The 16,834-nt window shown below is 52.2% G+C and overlaps 1 protein-coding gene across 1 annotated transcript in view; it reads right to left on the bottom strand.

The window, feature by feature from the left end:
* RAB40C (RAB40C, member RAS oncogene family) overlaps positions 1 to 15,797 on the bottom strand; it is a 35,493-nt gene extending 19,696 nt beyond the window's left edge. The window contains exon 1 of the mRNA XM_058035946.1: positions 15,521 to 15,797. Within this exon, the coding sequence (XP_057891929.1) occupies positions 15,521 to 15,674 (154 nt within the window). The 5' untranslated portion in view covers positions 15,675 to 15,797. The remainder of the gene's footprint in view (positions 1 to 15,520) is intronic.
* Positions 15,798 to 16,834: the final 1,037 nt, after the last annotated feature.

Here is a 16,834-nt window from a genome sequence, read left to right as displayed (position 1 = left end):
CAGAGACAAGTGAATGATCTGTATTTATTTCCAGGCAGACATAAATCTCCCTCATGCCCAGGGATGGTGAGGAGTAGTGGGAGTAAGGCTGCTCTGCTACCAGAAGGGAGCATCCAGACATCTTCCCCTGCCAGCTCCTGAACCAGGACCTGCTGGGCTGTTAGGGAATAGGCTAATTCAGCCCATTGCTCTGATTCAGATGCAAAATCCCGACAGACTCTGGCCCCTCCTCAGGCACAAGAGCTCCCTGTCAGCAGTGAGTCCCAATCACCCCCAGTGCCAGCAGGGCACAGCTGGAGCAGCTGTGTGAAAGCACCATGGGTGGGAACAGGGACAGTTTTCAGGGCACCGAGGCCACATGCTTCCAAAAATGCCACTGCTGAGCTGAAACAAATCGCTTGACTACAGCTTTTAAAAGTGAGAGAGGTTCAGCTAAACTGGGAAGAGAAGGAAACTTGTTAATGGAAATGTCAAATCCGCAGATGTCGTCATTGTGCTCCTCGCCCGCTAACTGCCCAGCCTACACCCCAGAGGAACACGGGGTCCCTGTCCTCAAAACTCATGACCTGGTCACCAGAGAAATGCTTTAAATAATCCATGTTCATCTCAAACTGTACACATACTTTAATCCAGAGGGACACCAGTTTTTGGGTGTTACATACGCTGGCCCAAGGAGGTCACACACACTCCAGTTAAAAGCAAGCTGGTATCTGGTTATGGGCTGAGGAAAGTGCTGCACTTTTAAATGTACAAACATCCAAACTGAGACTCAAGGTTTTGGAGCAAACTCTGCCTACAAGCTCATTAATGAAAGACAAAAATCTGCACAACTGCAATGTTTTGGAGAAAATTTCAGCTTCCCTTTTCCATAAACACTCAGTGCATCAGGACAGCTCAAAGGCACTCCCTGGTTTTGGTCTGTTATTTTAGCTGGTTAGCACTGAGTATGCTGCAGTTCACAAGCACAGCTCTCCTGTGGCTCTCCTGGTGAGACAAAATCTGCATCAATTTGGAGGTGCCCTCAAAATCATGGGACTCTGCACTGTGCTGAACACCAGTATTGGCCCCTTTCAGCCCCAGTGACCCACAACCATGTCCTGAGCTGCAGCCCAAGGCACTCCCTCATTTACAGCTCACAGGGAAGCTGAGCAGCCAAGCTCCCTTTCCCAGGCCCAGCCTACAGCTCAAGCTCAGCCCTGGCTCCCTCCTTGTCCCAGAGATCTGGGGACAGAGGGTCACAGCAGCCACTAGATGCCACCTCTGCTCTGATGCTGCTGGCAGTGCATGGCCACGGCCATACCAGGGCTGCCCCTCCATCTTTACATTTCAGGCAGCTCAGACACAAGGGAAGTTTTCAGAACTTCTTTTCTATAGGTGACAGGGTTTCCCCCACCTGAGCATCACTCTGCTCACAGCCAAGCACAGCTGATTTCGGGATGGACACTGAGTGGCTCTGATGCCACTCCCCTGACAGAGAGGGACCAGCCCCAGCACGGGCTGCTCCCGCAGCACACCCGGCCCAGCACGGGCTGCTCCTGCAGCACACACGGCCCCAGCTGCTCCTGCAGCACACCCAGCCCCAGCTGCTCCTGCAGCACACCCGGCCCAGCACGGGCTGCTCCCGCAGCACACACAGCACGGGCTGCTCCCGCAGCACACACAGCCCCAGCTGCTCCTGCAACACACCCAGCACGGGCTGCTCCTGCAGCACACACAGCACGGGCTGCTCCTGCAGCACACCCAGCCCAGCACGGGCTGCTCCTGCAGCACACCCAGCCCAGCACGGGCTGCTCCCGCAGCACACACGGCCCAGCACGGGCTGCTCCCGCAGCACACACGGCCCAGCACGGGCTGCTCCTGCAGCACACACAGCCCAGAGATCCGGCCCTGCCCGGCCCCGCAGCAGCAGCGCTGGGGGAAAAGAAACCACTCTTGTTTAAAGCCTATTTTATATCAACTGATCTCTTTCTGGGCCGATATTACCATGATGCAACAAAGCAAATGAGGCTCAGAGAACAAGTCTGGGCTGTTCTCTGGGATTTAGCATTCAGGCCGACTCCTGTGTTATTTTTCCAGCCCTGCTTTAGACTCCTGTTATGCTGATGCCATCCCAGCCCCATTCCTGCAGCAGGGAGATGACCTGGCACAGAGGGATCTGCTGTACCAAGGCTGTACCTGCCAGCCTGGCACAGAGGGATCTGCTGTACCACTCCTGTACCTGCCAGCCTGGCACAGAGGGATCTGCTGTACCAATCCTGTACCTGCCAGCCTGGCACAGAGGGATCTGCTGTACCAAGGCTGTATCTGCCAGCCTGGCACAGAGGGATCTGCTGTACCAAGCCTGACATCAGACACCCAATTCCCCTCCACGGAGCTGGGTTCCATGCTTCTGGGCAAGGTTCAGGGGAATCCCAAACCTTTCCTTCTTTCTTTTGCCAGTTGCTCTAAGGAAAACCTAAGAAAGCAAGTCATTTTCCCATGGGAACCCACAGGATGTGTTATAGGAAACTCTGATCTCTTCCAAATTACTCATGCCAAGCACAACACACTTGGCATCAGTATCACCTGAAAACTCCACACCCAACCTGAGCTTACTTAAAGCTTTCACCCAAAAGATGACACTTGATGTAAAAAGGAAAAGTTAAACCCCTCCAAGAGAAATGGTAACTTTTTCCCAGCACTTGATACCACTTTGTATCAGGCTGTTCCCTTCCCCCTGGGAATTCATGGCTCAGACACACGTGTATGCATAAGCAGCAAAAACACAAAGGAGGGGGCAGCAGCCAAGCAGGTACATGGGTCTAGAAGTCACACTGGGAAAGGGAGAAACACAAGGGAGATGTGCATTTCATGCTCTCCCTTTAAAGAGGTTGATCTCAGGAAAATTGCTTTAAACAGCTCAAGTGAACAAAGCTCTATAAATATTTACTACTGAAACATGGTGGCCTGTGGGTTTTGTGTGGGTCTTTGTTTCAGAGAAGAGGAGACAAGTTTGCAGCTGTACACTCATCAGGTGGCTCTGCCCTAACACCTGGGTGGAGGCCAGGAGGGCACCTCCCCTTAACAAGGCAGGTTTGAGCAAAACCCAAGAGCAGCAAGTGCCTCTTTCCTCCTTCAGCTCCCCAAGGTGATCCCCACTGCCCTGGGGGAGGGAGATTCCAGCTCCCAGGGTAATGCCAGAGCCAACCCTGCTGCTGTGGTCACTGGTCCACATCAAGTGTCCTCCTCCAGGGATGCTCTAATGATCCAAGGCCCAGCTAACACACACATCACAAAGGTACAGCCAGGGATGAAGGGCTCAGCCCACATTAACCAAGCCAGCAGCAGGATTTCCTGAGACCTTCCCCAAAAGCTGCCAGCACCATCTCCAGTGGGTATCTGCAGTGTCTCTAAGAAGAACATAATTTATTCACAAATCTGGGCCAGGAGACATTCCAGGTGATGCTCAAAAATCTCTTTCCAAAGGAAAAAAAATGAAAAGTAGTAAAAATAAATCAACGTACTCAAGTGAAACACTGATATAGTTTTAAGACTTAAATCTTGCTTTCCTTCTGAGAGAGACTCCTTGTCACTTGCAGTCATTTCCAGTTTGTGTGAGTCAGATTGGTCAAAGATGCTTTTTCCACCTCATTTCTTACATGAATGTTTCTGCTTGTGGGAGCTTGGAATCCACCTCGCTGTTAGTCCACCCACAAAAAAAAAACCCAGTGCACATTATTTTAACTTCATTAAAACTCAGTTCCCCCAGCTTGCAGACATGTGCTATATGATGCAGCCTCAGCTTTTTTCCTCCTTTTAAAGATTAAATTTGGTTTCATTTATTTTTAATTCAAAAGAAGATAACCAACCTGCTTGCAAAGAGATACATAAGGTCAACAGGCAAAATTGGAGGTGTGCAGTGATGATGAGCCAAGGCCAAACCTTTACTCAATGCATCATATAAATAAGAAATAAGATAAACTGAGTGGACTTTTGTTACCTGACTAATGCTGCAATTCAGTGGATTGTTCCTTTATCTAGAGGCATAATTAAGTCAGAGTGGCTGCATTCTGCAACTCTTGATGGCATCTGAGCATTCAGAAGAGGGCTAAAGGTGAGCTGTGCCTGGCCTCTTGCAGCCCTGCAGAAATGCTCTGCTTGACTGGGAAATCTTAAGGCTGGCTCCGAAGCCACAGAAAGACTCAATGTGTCACCACAGAGCCTCACCCAGCCAGCCTGGTGATGGACTTTGGTTTGTGACTGTCACTAGTGCAGCTGAAGCCACCACACCACAGATGTGTAACTGAAAAAGTTGCATTTTCCCCCAAACACCCCGGGCTCCTCTGTTTGCTCACAGGTCATCAGCTCTGTACAAGGTCTGGGGCACTCAAAAGGCCTCACTAAAGGTTTGTAGGTTTAGTGCCACACTGACCACTGGCTGCTGGGAGGAGGGGACAGCACAGGGCTGGAATGAAAACACAGAGAATACACATCAAATATTTAATTTGCTGAGATTTCACAGTGAACTCGAGTGAGCAGCTGTGAAGGGCTGGTCATGCTGTGTGGCAGCAGAGAGGAGCCTCAAGAGAAGGGGACACAGAGCTCTGGGAGCAGGGAGCTGACAGATTGAAACACGCCATGATTATAAAACACCAACAGTATCCAGCCAGGAACTTGTAACCTGTGTCGTGACAATCCCTCCTTACCACACAGGGAAGGATCAAAGCCACAATCACTCAGTGTGCAGCTGGGCTTAGAGGCATGTTCTCACTGCCACAAAGGTAGATAAGCACCTAGGAACACTTCAGAGTGGGCCAATGGACTGCAAATCCTTTACTGTGTGTCTGCAAAAGGAAAATATCAAGGATGAATCTGTGGTGAAGCTTCTCAGCACCAAGGATCCAGGAGCTGTGACTAAGCAGGGGTGGGTAAATTTGGTTTTAAAACCTTATCAACAGTTTTGTAAACGCTGTGGGTGCCAAGAACACCACAGCAATGGTGAATTTTTGTGAGAACATAAACCATGCATGAGAGCCCTGTCCCTTCCAGCCAGGGGTCCCCAGGAGGGGTCTGGTGAGGGTGTCCCCTCTTCTGAGCCCTCTTGCAGGGCTGGCACAGCCTGGCTGGGTGTCACTCAGGCTCTGCCTGGCACACCTTTGGGGACATACCATACATGTGTTTCTGTCACATAAACTAGCTGTCATCTTACTGGTGTGTATGCAAGACATGAGCTGCTGAAAGGTCCCTCCCTCTCCCTCCAAAGGGCCTGTGCCAACCTTCCTGCTGGATTTAAAAAGGAAAAAACAATTTGTGCTGCACACAGTGCAGAGGCTGCCCCTTCTTCAGTGCTGGAACTGGAACTGCACTCTGCTAAGTCCAGCCCAAGGCCATTAATGCAGAAATTCATTTATCCCAAATGCCAGTGACACCCCAGCAGTGTCCAAAGGCTCCTTGTGGATTAAAATGTCTTATTTTATGGTTTTGTTGTTCTGGGTTTTTTTACAAGCCCTCACCAGCCTGTGAGTGAAAAGGCAGAATTCACCTATCAGAATAGGTTGTTTGTGGGTAAAAGCTGATAGAGGAGGACTTGTTGCTTCACTTCTAGTCAAACAAGGCAGACTGGCATGGAAACCACAGGTGGCCAGGAGCTGCTGAAAGCATGTTCAGAGCAAACAGGTCTAACCAAGTGTACTAATCCAACACCAAGCCCACTCCCAGGCAGAAGGAGCTGCTGGGCCAGCACCCAGGTTATGCATGCACCCACAGATGCAGGTTTAAGATCCTCTAGTTTCACAAGCACTTTAAAAACAGGCAGAAACATCTGTAAGAAGATACCACAGGTGCATTATCTTCCATCCCTAGCTTAGAGGAATAGTTACTGTCTCTGTCATCTGTAAGTGATACTAAATTGTTCAGAAAAAACGTGGCATGAGGCACAACATAACAGATGTTGCAAATGTGGCATCAACATAACAGATGAAAAAAAGAGAATTCAAGCTATTCAAATAGCAACTGATGAAGTCACCCAACCTTAAAAAGTGTGTACAGCAGCACATTAACAGCAGCAATTGAACCAGTCAGCTCAGAGCTGCGAGCCACGGGAAAAATCCCTTCCAAACAACACATGAGCTCATCCTTTTGAGTCATGCATTCAATTACCTACTCTTTAAAGAGAGAAACAAATTATCATCACCAACAACAGGGGTCAACCAAACACAGGTGGATTCATCCCAGGTCTGTGCCTTTCAGTGTCACAGTTTACTTCACAGTATCACTGCTGTGTTTTGAGCAGGATGAGAGAAGTTCCCCAACAGCATCACAGCAGAACAGCCCAGTTCTGCCTGCAGAGCTGGGACTGAGGGTCAGCAAACGTGATTTTACCTCTGTGATCCCATCCTGCACCCTAGCTGAGCTTTGGGAACGGGATCAAGAAACCCAACGAGCTGCCAAGCACCCCGTACAGACACCTGTTGAAACTGAGAGAGAACAAAGCCTTTCAATTATCTGTAGTTACCCAGATTTGGACATTTTCCCCTGAAAAACATACTCCATCTTCCACTCACAGCCGCTTCATTTCAGCTGAGAGGGATTTCCATTTAGCCTGGAAGCCTTTCACAGGAAGGCTGCTCACATCAGTTCCCAGGCATCTTCATCTCCAGCTGAGAGGGTTTGGAGGTGGGGATCTCCGGCAAATAATTGCTTGTTTGGTTTTGTAACCAGCCAAAAGGAAAACATTGATTTGGAGACCTCGAAGAAGGGCGGATTTGCAGATTTCACTTGCTCACTGCTTGCCGCAAGCCCGGCACCGTTTCAGCAGCTATATGGTCTCACACAGAGGAACTTTGTTCTGGGCACACTTAAGGGGGACAATTGCATCAGAAAATGGCATTTGAAGCCAGGAGCAAATCTGTTCCTAAAGCTCCAACAATTTCAGCAGACACCCGGGAAATCCCAGAAACAGTCCAAAGTCAGTCCAGAACCAGGGATGTGAAGTGGATTTGTGCTTTAGAAGAAAATCAAGAATGATTTTATGCACAGAAGCGACAACAAACAAAAGAGTTTCTTCATGCCTTGCAATTCAGATCTCCATAAAAACCACACAGCTGCAGGCAGAAACAAAGGCAGCCTGTGAGGGAAATCAGAGGGCACCATAACAGTCTGCATTGTTGCTGGATGACCGTACAAACATCAAGATATGCTGGGAGACAAAAAAATCCCCAACACTCCAAAAAATCCAAGCATTTGTCCAAAATACTTTGAATATCCTATCCCTCCATAGTTACACTTCTGTGGACACTGTGCAGGGGAATGCTGCCCTGCAGCATCAGAGCCCCACACCGTGCCTGGGCAGCCTGCAGGGTGCATGCCAGCCTCAGGTGCACCCCTGCTCAGGGATCCTGCAGAGGCTGCCTCTGATCCTGCCACACCTCACTGGCATTTCTGGGTTTTGCCAGCAACAAAACAGCATTTCCAGAGCCATGCTCCACACCCAAACACCCAGAGAGAGCTGCAGCCCTCAAGCTGGGTGTAGACAGGTTAAGCAGACACTTGCAGAGTTCCCAGAACAGCCACAGAGATTCCACTCCCCAGGAATTTCTCTGGCTCCCAAGTTTGGTCTTGCTGCACCAACCACAGCCAGGAAAGGGCTGCTGCATGTTGGGAGCACCAGGATGGCTGCTAACACTGGTTTCACCTTTCCATGGGCTGTTTCCAATGACAACAAATCTCCAGGGGCCTGACTTACAGTGCATGGCAGGTGTGCTCAGCTCTCCCTCCTTGTCCTTGAAGGATGGACTGGCCCTGTTGGCACAGCAAGCACCTCAACACACACCTGTACAAACTCTGCTGCCTCACAGCAGCTCTCAGCAGCCTGAACACCAGGTTTTCCAAGCCCAAATTGGAGCCTCCCAGGTTCCCTCCTGACCTACAGGACGAAGATCTCACTCCAGCTACCCTGGCAGCCACTCTGGAGCACTTTTGCTGCCACCAGGGAAAAGCCAGCATTTGACATTTAAAAAAACAGAACAAAGTATTGAATTTCAGCCTTTTAATAAAGATGAGTCCTACAAGAACACAAGTGTGTCTCACCCACAGAGGTGTTCCACAGCAAACACATTGGCTGGCAGGGTGAGCAGCACAGGTAAGAGCTACCCTGCAGAGTTTCATCTCCTTGTGCCACAGCACAGGCTGCAGTTTCCTGGATGGATTTTACCACTAAGTTGCTCAGGCAGCTTGACAATGTAAGAAAAACAACAATTCTTGGGACAAGAAAGGATTTAAGATTAAATAAATGATGGGCAAAATGGGGTGAGGGGTGGGTTGTTGCATTTTCTTTGTTCATTGCTTGGTTGGGTTTTTTTCCATCTAGTTCTTCTCCAGTCCACTTGGCCTCCACGCCAGAACCATGGGCAAAAGGTCTGTTACAGGTGCTGCTACAGCTGGTACCAAAGGAAACAAGGCAGGGTAATTTCTGTGCCCAGGACTGAGCAGGGAGCAGGGCCAATCACCTGCACAGAGGGGCAAATAGTATAACAAAGCCCCAAATGGTGCCAGGAACCCATCAGCCTGGCTGGAAACAAGTTAAAATCCCTAAAAAAAAAGATTTTTTTTTTTTTTACTCTGCATTTTATTTAAAAGGTTACCCCAAAGATGCTCAGAACCTTCTGTTAAACTGCCATTTAATTACAGCCTTTCAGTGTGCCCTTTCTGCCTGTCTCCTCCTTAACCACTGATGGTTTAAGCAGCAAATATTATGTTTGAATTGCACAAAGATTTTTGTCCCAATTCAATGCCCAATCCTGCACAGAACATGCAGGACATTAAGAATTTCAGGTGTTATATTTATAGGAGAACAGGTGTCAAAGTTTTAAAATGATCTAACAATATCTAGAACGGGCCAATGGAAATGAAACAAAGATGAAGCAGAAAAGAGGAAGAAAATCTAAAAAGCTGTGGCAACGTAAAAATCCTTTCAGCAAACAGAAGCTCTATAGGAACAAACAATCTCCAAGCTATGTTGCAACCTTACTATTTACTACAACTTTTGCAGAAGCGAACAGACTCTTTGATGGAGGTTTCTTGCCTTGAGCCACCACCCTGTGTGCCCCACAGTAATTTTCTTTCAGGTGAGTCTCACCTTACAGCAAAGCCTTTAGCAAAACAAAGCTGAAGGTTTTCACATTGCAGCTTCCTTCCTCCTCCAGTGCCTGCAATCACACAGGAATTGATATGACATAATGCTCCTCTGGAGTGCTAGGGGACAGTGAGGAGTAAAGGGAGAGAAATCCAGATTTTAACCAGCAGGGTGATAAAAGCACAGCTCAAAGCCTCAGCTCAGAGCCTAGCTATTCTCAAGTGCAATGGAAAGATGCTCTGCTGTTCTGAGACATCGAGGCTGCAGAGGAAAACATGCCAGGGAACAGCTGGAAACAAAAGCTGGAGGAGGAGGAGGAAGAGGAGGAGGAGCAGACTAACTTCCGTGGTCTTTCCTATGCAGCTTAAATACTGAACCAACCAAAAACCTCCACACCAGGAGAGGTGTGGACAATTTTGGTGTGGAATCTGGAGAGAGCAATACCTGCCTGCTCTTTACAAACCAAAACCACAGCAAAACTTTTAATCCCAGTTTTCAGAAGAACATTCCACCCATTTCAGCTTTGTACTGCTCAGCTCCCATCACCTTTGTGCACTCAGGGCTCTGGAACACGTTTACAGCCATAAAAGCACAGCTTTTACAGAGGGATTAGGGGTGGTGAGAACTCTGCAGTGCAACCCAGAACTTTGCAGAGTAGGTCCCTCCCCAGCTTTATAAAATCTCCACAAAAACACAACCCTCCTCAGATGTTCTGCACACATAACAACCTACACTGTTGTGCACATCTAATCCTGACTAGGGAGAGACACCAAACCTGCCAGACACTCACTTTGGGGGTTGGGTTTTGGCTTGATGGGGATTTTTTTGTTTGGCTTTGTTTTGGAATTAAAGTTTAAATCACAGCTGGTTAGTCCCACAACAAGCAGGGCTGGAGGTTCAGCACTGTATCTTTGGAACTATTTTTCACACAAAGGTTATGTAGTAAACAATGGAGAAACAAGAGATGCTGGAGCTGTTTCTGAGTTGCCTGCTCTGATGAGATCAGCTCTGCATCTCTGATGACAGGGAAGTGAACATCCCTGAAGGACACTGATGCAAGTGCTGGCAGACAGCAGGAATTGCTGCAACAACCACTCTGCACTCTGCAAGCCATCCAAAGAGGTTTCCAGCAGCACAACCAGCACAGTCCAGCTCAGACATTTCTGCACATCAGTTGTGCAGCCACTACAGGAACGTGATGGCTGGGCTGCACTTGGAACACTTTGCCTCAATCCTCCTTGCACCAGAGAGCTAAAGCCTCAAACTGAAACATTATTCCAAGCATTATTCCAAAGAATACAGTCCTGCCAGAAAACAAAGAGCAGTTTCCATGGGTGTGCAGCAGCTGCAGCAGTGGGGCAGCCATGGCCCACAGGACAGGGCTGCTCCAGCAGAGCAGGACACACCGGGTGGGAGCAGGCCAGGTGAGGAGGCAGCAAAGCAGCACCAGAACCAAGGCTTCCCCTTCCCTCCCTGCTGATGCCAGAGAGCCCTGACAGTGCAGCAGCAGACAGCTGCTGTCAGAAACCTGGGCTCAGCACCAGTAGCTCTCATGCCTATGCCCAGCAGGTGCCACTACATCAGTGCTGGCCCTGGCTGAGGTTTCACTGCACACGGGGTCACCCAGCAATTCCTGTCTGCTCAGGAGGGTCGGCCAGTATGAAGAGATGTCCTGTGCTTACACAAGTTCAAGTTGAGAGCAGAGCTGCTCAGCTACACACTTTTTAAGGCTGTGAAAAGCAAACCAGTGTAGCAGGACCTGCAGCCAAACACGACAGCACCACGGAGGCTGCAGATCAGAAGTGAGACACCATGTCCATGGTCAGTCTTGGAAACCCAGCAGGCAAGGAGCAGAAGCACTGGGAAATATCTCTTCACATGCCCTCCATGGCAGCAGGGAGGATCACACAAAGTGTGTCCTCACCCTGTGCCTGTGCAGGCTGCTGCAGGACAGGTTATCTCCTGCTCGGCATGGAACTACCAGGGGAGGTTCTGGTTGCACACTGGTGCCTGAGGGGTCACAGGACAGATCAGGAGAGGAACTGCTGTAAAGGAAGACTTGAAAGAAACATCTTAGAGATCTCCAGATTCAGACAGTTGCACAAAAACAACCAGAGGGAAAAAGACATCCAAAGCTGTGGATCACTCAGACAAACAACCTGGTAATTAACAGCAGCCCCCAGGCAAACTGGAAGGGACCGACCACCTCCAAGGGCTGGGCAGTGTCTTCAGCTGCCTCTCCCGTTCCTCCTGGCCAGGAAAGGGGCAGGAAGCTGCACTGCCCCAGCCCTTGCTCCTGGCAGGGAACCCCAGCCCTGGTGGGCTTGCTGTTGCTGCTGCCCAGGAGCTGAATTCCTGCACCTCTGCTGTTGGGGAAGGGTTCTTGGGAAAGATCCAGTTTCCACCTGAACCACAAAACCTGTCAGCAGCACTTGAGGTGCCTTTTCCCTGACATTGCCTGGGTCTGCATAGCAGAGGGATACAGAGCACCAAAGGATGGTGCCTGAATAAAGGTACTAAAGCCCAGCCAAGGGACAAGGTTGAAAGGAGGTGCTGGGACTCGGTGTGTTAGGGCTGGTGTCAGCACCAACTCTGTGCAGGGCAGGGCTCTCATTTCAGCTTTTGTGTGCTCATTGCAAGATCAGAGTGAGGACATTGGCTGCATCCTCATCACTTTCTTAATACAAGCTGAGGACAGGGAAAATAAAAATAAAAATCCACCCCCTTTCCAGTCAAAGCCATCTGCTCCAAAACACGCTCTACTCTCTCCCTAACACACATTTCTGCTTCTTTCCTGTGGGAACAGCAGCAGGTGAGGGGGAAGCAGCGGCAGAAAAAGCCCTCCATCATGTGAGGAGGGGCACATCACCCTCAGTCTGTGCTGAGCCCAGCCCTGGCCCTGTTCTGGGGCAGCAGCCCTGTCTCCCAGGGCAGCCCCAGCCCTCTCCTGCCGAGCACTGAGGGCTGCCCTGACTCACCAGGGCTCAGCTCAGGGCTGGCTGCTCCTGCAAGCCAACAAACCTGCTGGGCGAGCTCATTCCAGCACATGAACAACCAGCTATTCCAGAGTGGACGTGTGACACGGCGGTGACAAAGCCACCGCGGGTCCCTCAGGTGAGGAGCAGCCTCGTGCCCCTAATGCATGGCATGCACACTGTCCCTGCTTCACCTGCAGCTCCACCACATCCACGGCCCAAACCACCCCAGGACCAACACACTTCTGTCCTGCTTCAGTGCTCGGGGATGGATGAGGACAGCTGTGTGGTCTGTGCAGGGCACTCACCACAAGTAAAGCAGTTTCACTGAGTCTGGTGTAACCCCAGGCTCATGGCACAGAGCAGACCCTCCCTGCACCTGGGGAGGAGGAGGCAGCACTGACAGCACAGAGGGCATTCAGGGAAAATGCAGGATTTCAGGTTCCCAGGTGAGATCCTCCAGCTGTCCAGAGCAGCAGTGAGGCTCTCAGAACAGCATCCTGCTTCCACAACTACACATTTGGGAAAGGGAGTGTAAAAGCTGGGAAGAAGGACAACGTTGGAAGCCCAGAAAAGCATTAATGTTCTCCCTGTCCAAACAACAGTAGGAAGGCTTAATTCAGGGTCTTCTGTGGATGGCCAAGAAAAGGCAAAAGCTAAGTCCAAACCAGTTACAATATGCAGGGAGCTTGCTTGGCTGATGCTCCTGGAGACTGACACATTCCATAGCTCAGCACAAACCTAGTAAGGAACACACAAGTGACACCTGGACATCAGTTTCCTCCTCAAAATGCCACCTTTTTGTCACTAGGAGTTCCATACTCACTGGCCTCACAGCTTGGTGCAGCAATGGTGCTCACATCTCCTGCACCAGGAGTAACAACCACCTCTGCTCCCACAGAGGAGCTTTATTTTGCCAGCAATTTAAAGAAAGGACATTGCTGAGGCCTTGCTATGCACCACAGGAACTGCAGGGGCTAATATAAGATGTGCCTGATTTAGACTGAGGTGCCAAGCTCCAAGGCTGTGCTGAGAAGTGACATTGCTGTTCAGGGATCCTGAAAAAGGATGGACAGAAGCACCGGTGGTGCTGTGTGACAGACACAGCTCCCACTGCACCCCAGGCTCTCAGATACTGGACACAGGCAGGCAGAGGCTGCTTACAGCACCTAAAATCCAACAGAAAAAGGGCTTTTCATCACTCAGCTGTGTGCTGATCCAACACCCAGTGCCCACGGAGCAGAGAGGAATCCCTGGATCCCTTTTCTAATAGGCTGGGTAAGAGCAGCTAAAATACAGAGCAGCTAAAATACAGAGCTACATTTACAGAGCTTCACTTCTGAGGGTGTGCCTTCCCCGAGCTGGAAAGGACAATCCATTCCATGCTGCATCACAAAACCTGGCTGCTCACAACTGTTTCCACAAACCAGAGCAAAAGCAGCAGACCCTAACCAGACAGAGAAGGCAAATGCTCTCTCTCCCATCCTGCCAAGGTCAGGGACCTGAGCTCCACACGAGATGTCCCCACCACAAGAGCAGCTCAAAGCACACACCAGTTGTACTTTCTGCACTGACCAAAACAGTGGGAGATGACACAATACTCATTTTAAAATTGGGATGTGGGATATGGGAGGGGATGAGGACAAGGACAATGTGCTTACAAGCAGATTTACAAAGAACCTCCACATAACATTCTGGCATTGCTGTTTTGGGATGGCATTAGGTACGTGCCAAAGAGGATGCCAGGCTCGAGCTGCTCCCAAAAGCCAAGAGCCCAGGGGATGGTGTCTGTCAGGGAAGGGAGCAGCATGCCCTGTCAGCACGTCCCAGCTGTGCCAGAGGCACAGGGAGTTCCACTGCCAAGGCTGTCAGCAGCATCAGCAGGATCAAATTCACTTGGATATCAAAGCCACTCCAGCTGATTATCCTAAAGGTGCGTCGCCTCCCAGAATCAACAGAAGCAGAGCCTGTCAGAGCATATATTACTGTGAAACAGTGTGTGACCTAATTCTCTAATTAGGAATGGGCTCAATTGCCCACAGAGGACAAGGGAAGGTTCTGAAATTATTCACTGAGATTTCTTTAACCAACAAAAAGATGCTGGTATTTAGTTGCTACAAAACAGTGCGTTCTGAGACAAAAGGTCTACAGCCATAGCCAAAATCCCTGTTCTTTGGGTGTTAACCAAAGACCCCACTTAACTCACTCTTTATTCCTACCCTGTCTGCTTCAAACCCACTTCAATCAGAAGACAATTCCAGCTGCAACACTTCACTTAAAACAGCCACCCCGTTACACTCTACATGGTAAACACCAACCCCACGGAGCAGTCCCACAGCTCCCGGGTGAGGCAGGTTCTCCAGAAACACAAACTCTCTTCAGGGAAGCTCTGAAGGGCCCAGCACCTCCTCAAAGGCAAACCACACCAGCCCAGCCAGACACCCGAGGAGATGAACGATAGCAAAGCCTTCTCCTTCCTGAAGAGCTGCTCCCATTTCACAGGCAGCTCCACTTCTGAGTCACCACCTCCCCGTAAATCTCCGTGGAGCAGGTGTGCATTTGCATCAGCTCCTGGGGAGCTGGTGGTGGCTCCAAGGACCGAGTGTGGTCGAAGCCACACCACTCTGCACGCTCCAAATTTGGCCCGTGCAGAGCACCAAGGAGCTCCCGATTCCCTCGGGTTCCTGATACAGGCAAACCTCGGCACTACCTGCTCCTGCCCTGGGCTCCAGCGATGATGCAGGGTCCGAGCCCTTGGGGATGTTATTGTGCACGGAGGAGGGGAAGGATGACAGATTGACACCCACAGCAGGACCCGCACCCCGCCAGGCCGCGCTACACCGTAACTGCAGGAAATGCACAGCGCTACTCCTTGGCTCTTAATTACGGTCTTGTGATAGCGTAGTTAATGGTCTGTCATGGGCTCCATTAGGAACCTCGACGCTGGCAGGAGGTGGATCAGCCAACGCGGCCGCTCCCGGTACAGCCACCGAGGCAGAGCGGCTCCGGGCTGGGAATCAGGCTCCAGTTCTTTTGTTACAGCCCCGGCTTCCTCTGGGAACGGCTCGGTCCTTGTGGCAGCCGGGGAGAGGGAGGGAGGGCAGCCCTGGGACCGCTCGGGAAGGGTCCGGCTGCGCATCCCGGGATTACATCAGACACCAGCCCCTCTGCCCACATTCTCCTCCAGATTTGGGGCATTTCAAGGAGCTGAGGAGGCCTCTGAGCTGCCTGCCACGCGCTGCGCTCCCAGTTAATGGGAAAAAAAACAAAAGAAAAAGCAAAACAACCCCTCCCTGGCCGCCAGCTCGGCGCTGGGGTGACGGCCCTCGGGGTCCCCGCGGGATGCGGTGACAGCAATGGCGGGGGAGGTGACAGCGGCAGGGGTGTGACAGCGATGGGGTCCCGCGGCCCGGTGCCCCCCAGCCCCCCTTACCGTTGCTGTAGGCGTAGGGGGACTCGGAGGCGCCGTCCTGCAGGCTCTCCAGGATCTCCCCCTTGCCCACGTCGCTGTCGCCCACCAGCAGGAACTTGAGCAGGTAATCGTAGCTCTTCACCGGGCTGCCCTGGGTGCCCATCCTGCCTCTCATCGGCGGGGCGGCCCGGCCCGCATCCTCCGCCCGCCAGCCTCGGGCTGCGGCCTCTGCCCCGCCGCCGCTCACCGCCGGCCGCGCATCTTCCGCCGGGGCCGCGCTGGGACCTGCGGCGGAGGAGGAGGAGGAGGAGAAGGCGGAGGAAGGGCCCGGCCCGGCCCGGCCCCGCAGCGCCCCCGCTGCTGACACGGCTCCGCTCCGCCCTCCCACTCGCACAAAGCGCCGCCGCCCCACCGGGCCCCGAGCCCGCTCCGCCCCGCCGGGCCGCAGCACCGCGCCAGGTCAGCCCCAGCTCCGGTCCCGCCACCCACCTCAGCCGGGCAGGGCCGCCCCCGCCTCACGGAGCCGCCGTGTGCGCCCGAGCCCAGGCGGCGCCTCGGCCCCGCTCTCGCCGCTCCCATAGGCTAAACCGCACGTCAATCAGAAATGGCCCCGCCTCCTACACATATTCGCCGCTTCAATAGGCTCAGCCACACGTCAATCAGAAGCGCCCCGCCCCGGCGCGCCCCTGAGAGCTCAAGGGGCAGGGCCAGTGGACGGCTGGGTGGCTGAGGACTACAGCTCCCGGCATGCCTTGCGGGAAGCGGAGCGTGATGGGATAGCGAGTCGGGCGGGGAAGTGCTCGACGCGGGAGGGACTGGGGAAGCGGGACTGGGGGAGAGGGATTGGGGGAGAGGGATTGGGGGGGAACCGGGACTGGGGAAGCGGGACTGGGGGAGAGGGATTGGGGGGGAACCGGGACTGGGGAAGCGGGACTGGGGGAGAGGGATTGGGGGGGAACCGGGACTGGGGAAACGGGACTGGGAGAGCCGGGATTGGGGGAACCGGGATTGGGAGAGCCGGGATTGGGGAACTGGTATTGGGGAGGGGGACTGGGGGAGCGGGATTGGGGCACATCCGTGTGTGCGGGGCACCCAGGTGTCATCTAGGTTGGGGGGGCATCCACATGTGAGCTGAGCATCCAAATGGGAGGGGCACATAGATGCGGGCACATCCAGATGTGTGGGGCATCCAAGAAGAGGCGGCACCCAGGATTTGGGACATCCAGGTGTCAGAGATGTCCAGGTGGGTGGGTACGTGGGAGGGAGGGCATACAGGTGTCCTCCTCCAGATATGGGGTGGGCGTGCAGAAAGAGGGGCACCCACAGTTTGGGGCA

This window comes from Melospiza georgiana, chromosome 16 (genome assembly GCF_028018845.1).
Source record: "Melospiza georgiana isolate bMelGeo1 chromosome 16, bMelGeo1.pri, whole genome shotgun sequence".
NCBI classification, from domain to species: Eukaryota; Metazoa; Chordata; class Aves; order Passeriformes; family Passerellidae; genus Melospiza; species Melospiza georgiana.
This window is presented reverse-complemented; position numbering and strand designations above follow the sequence as displayed.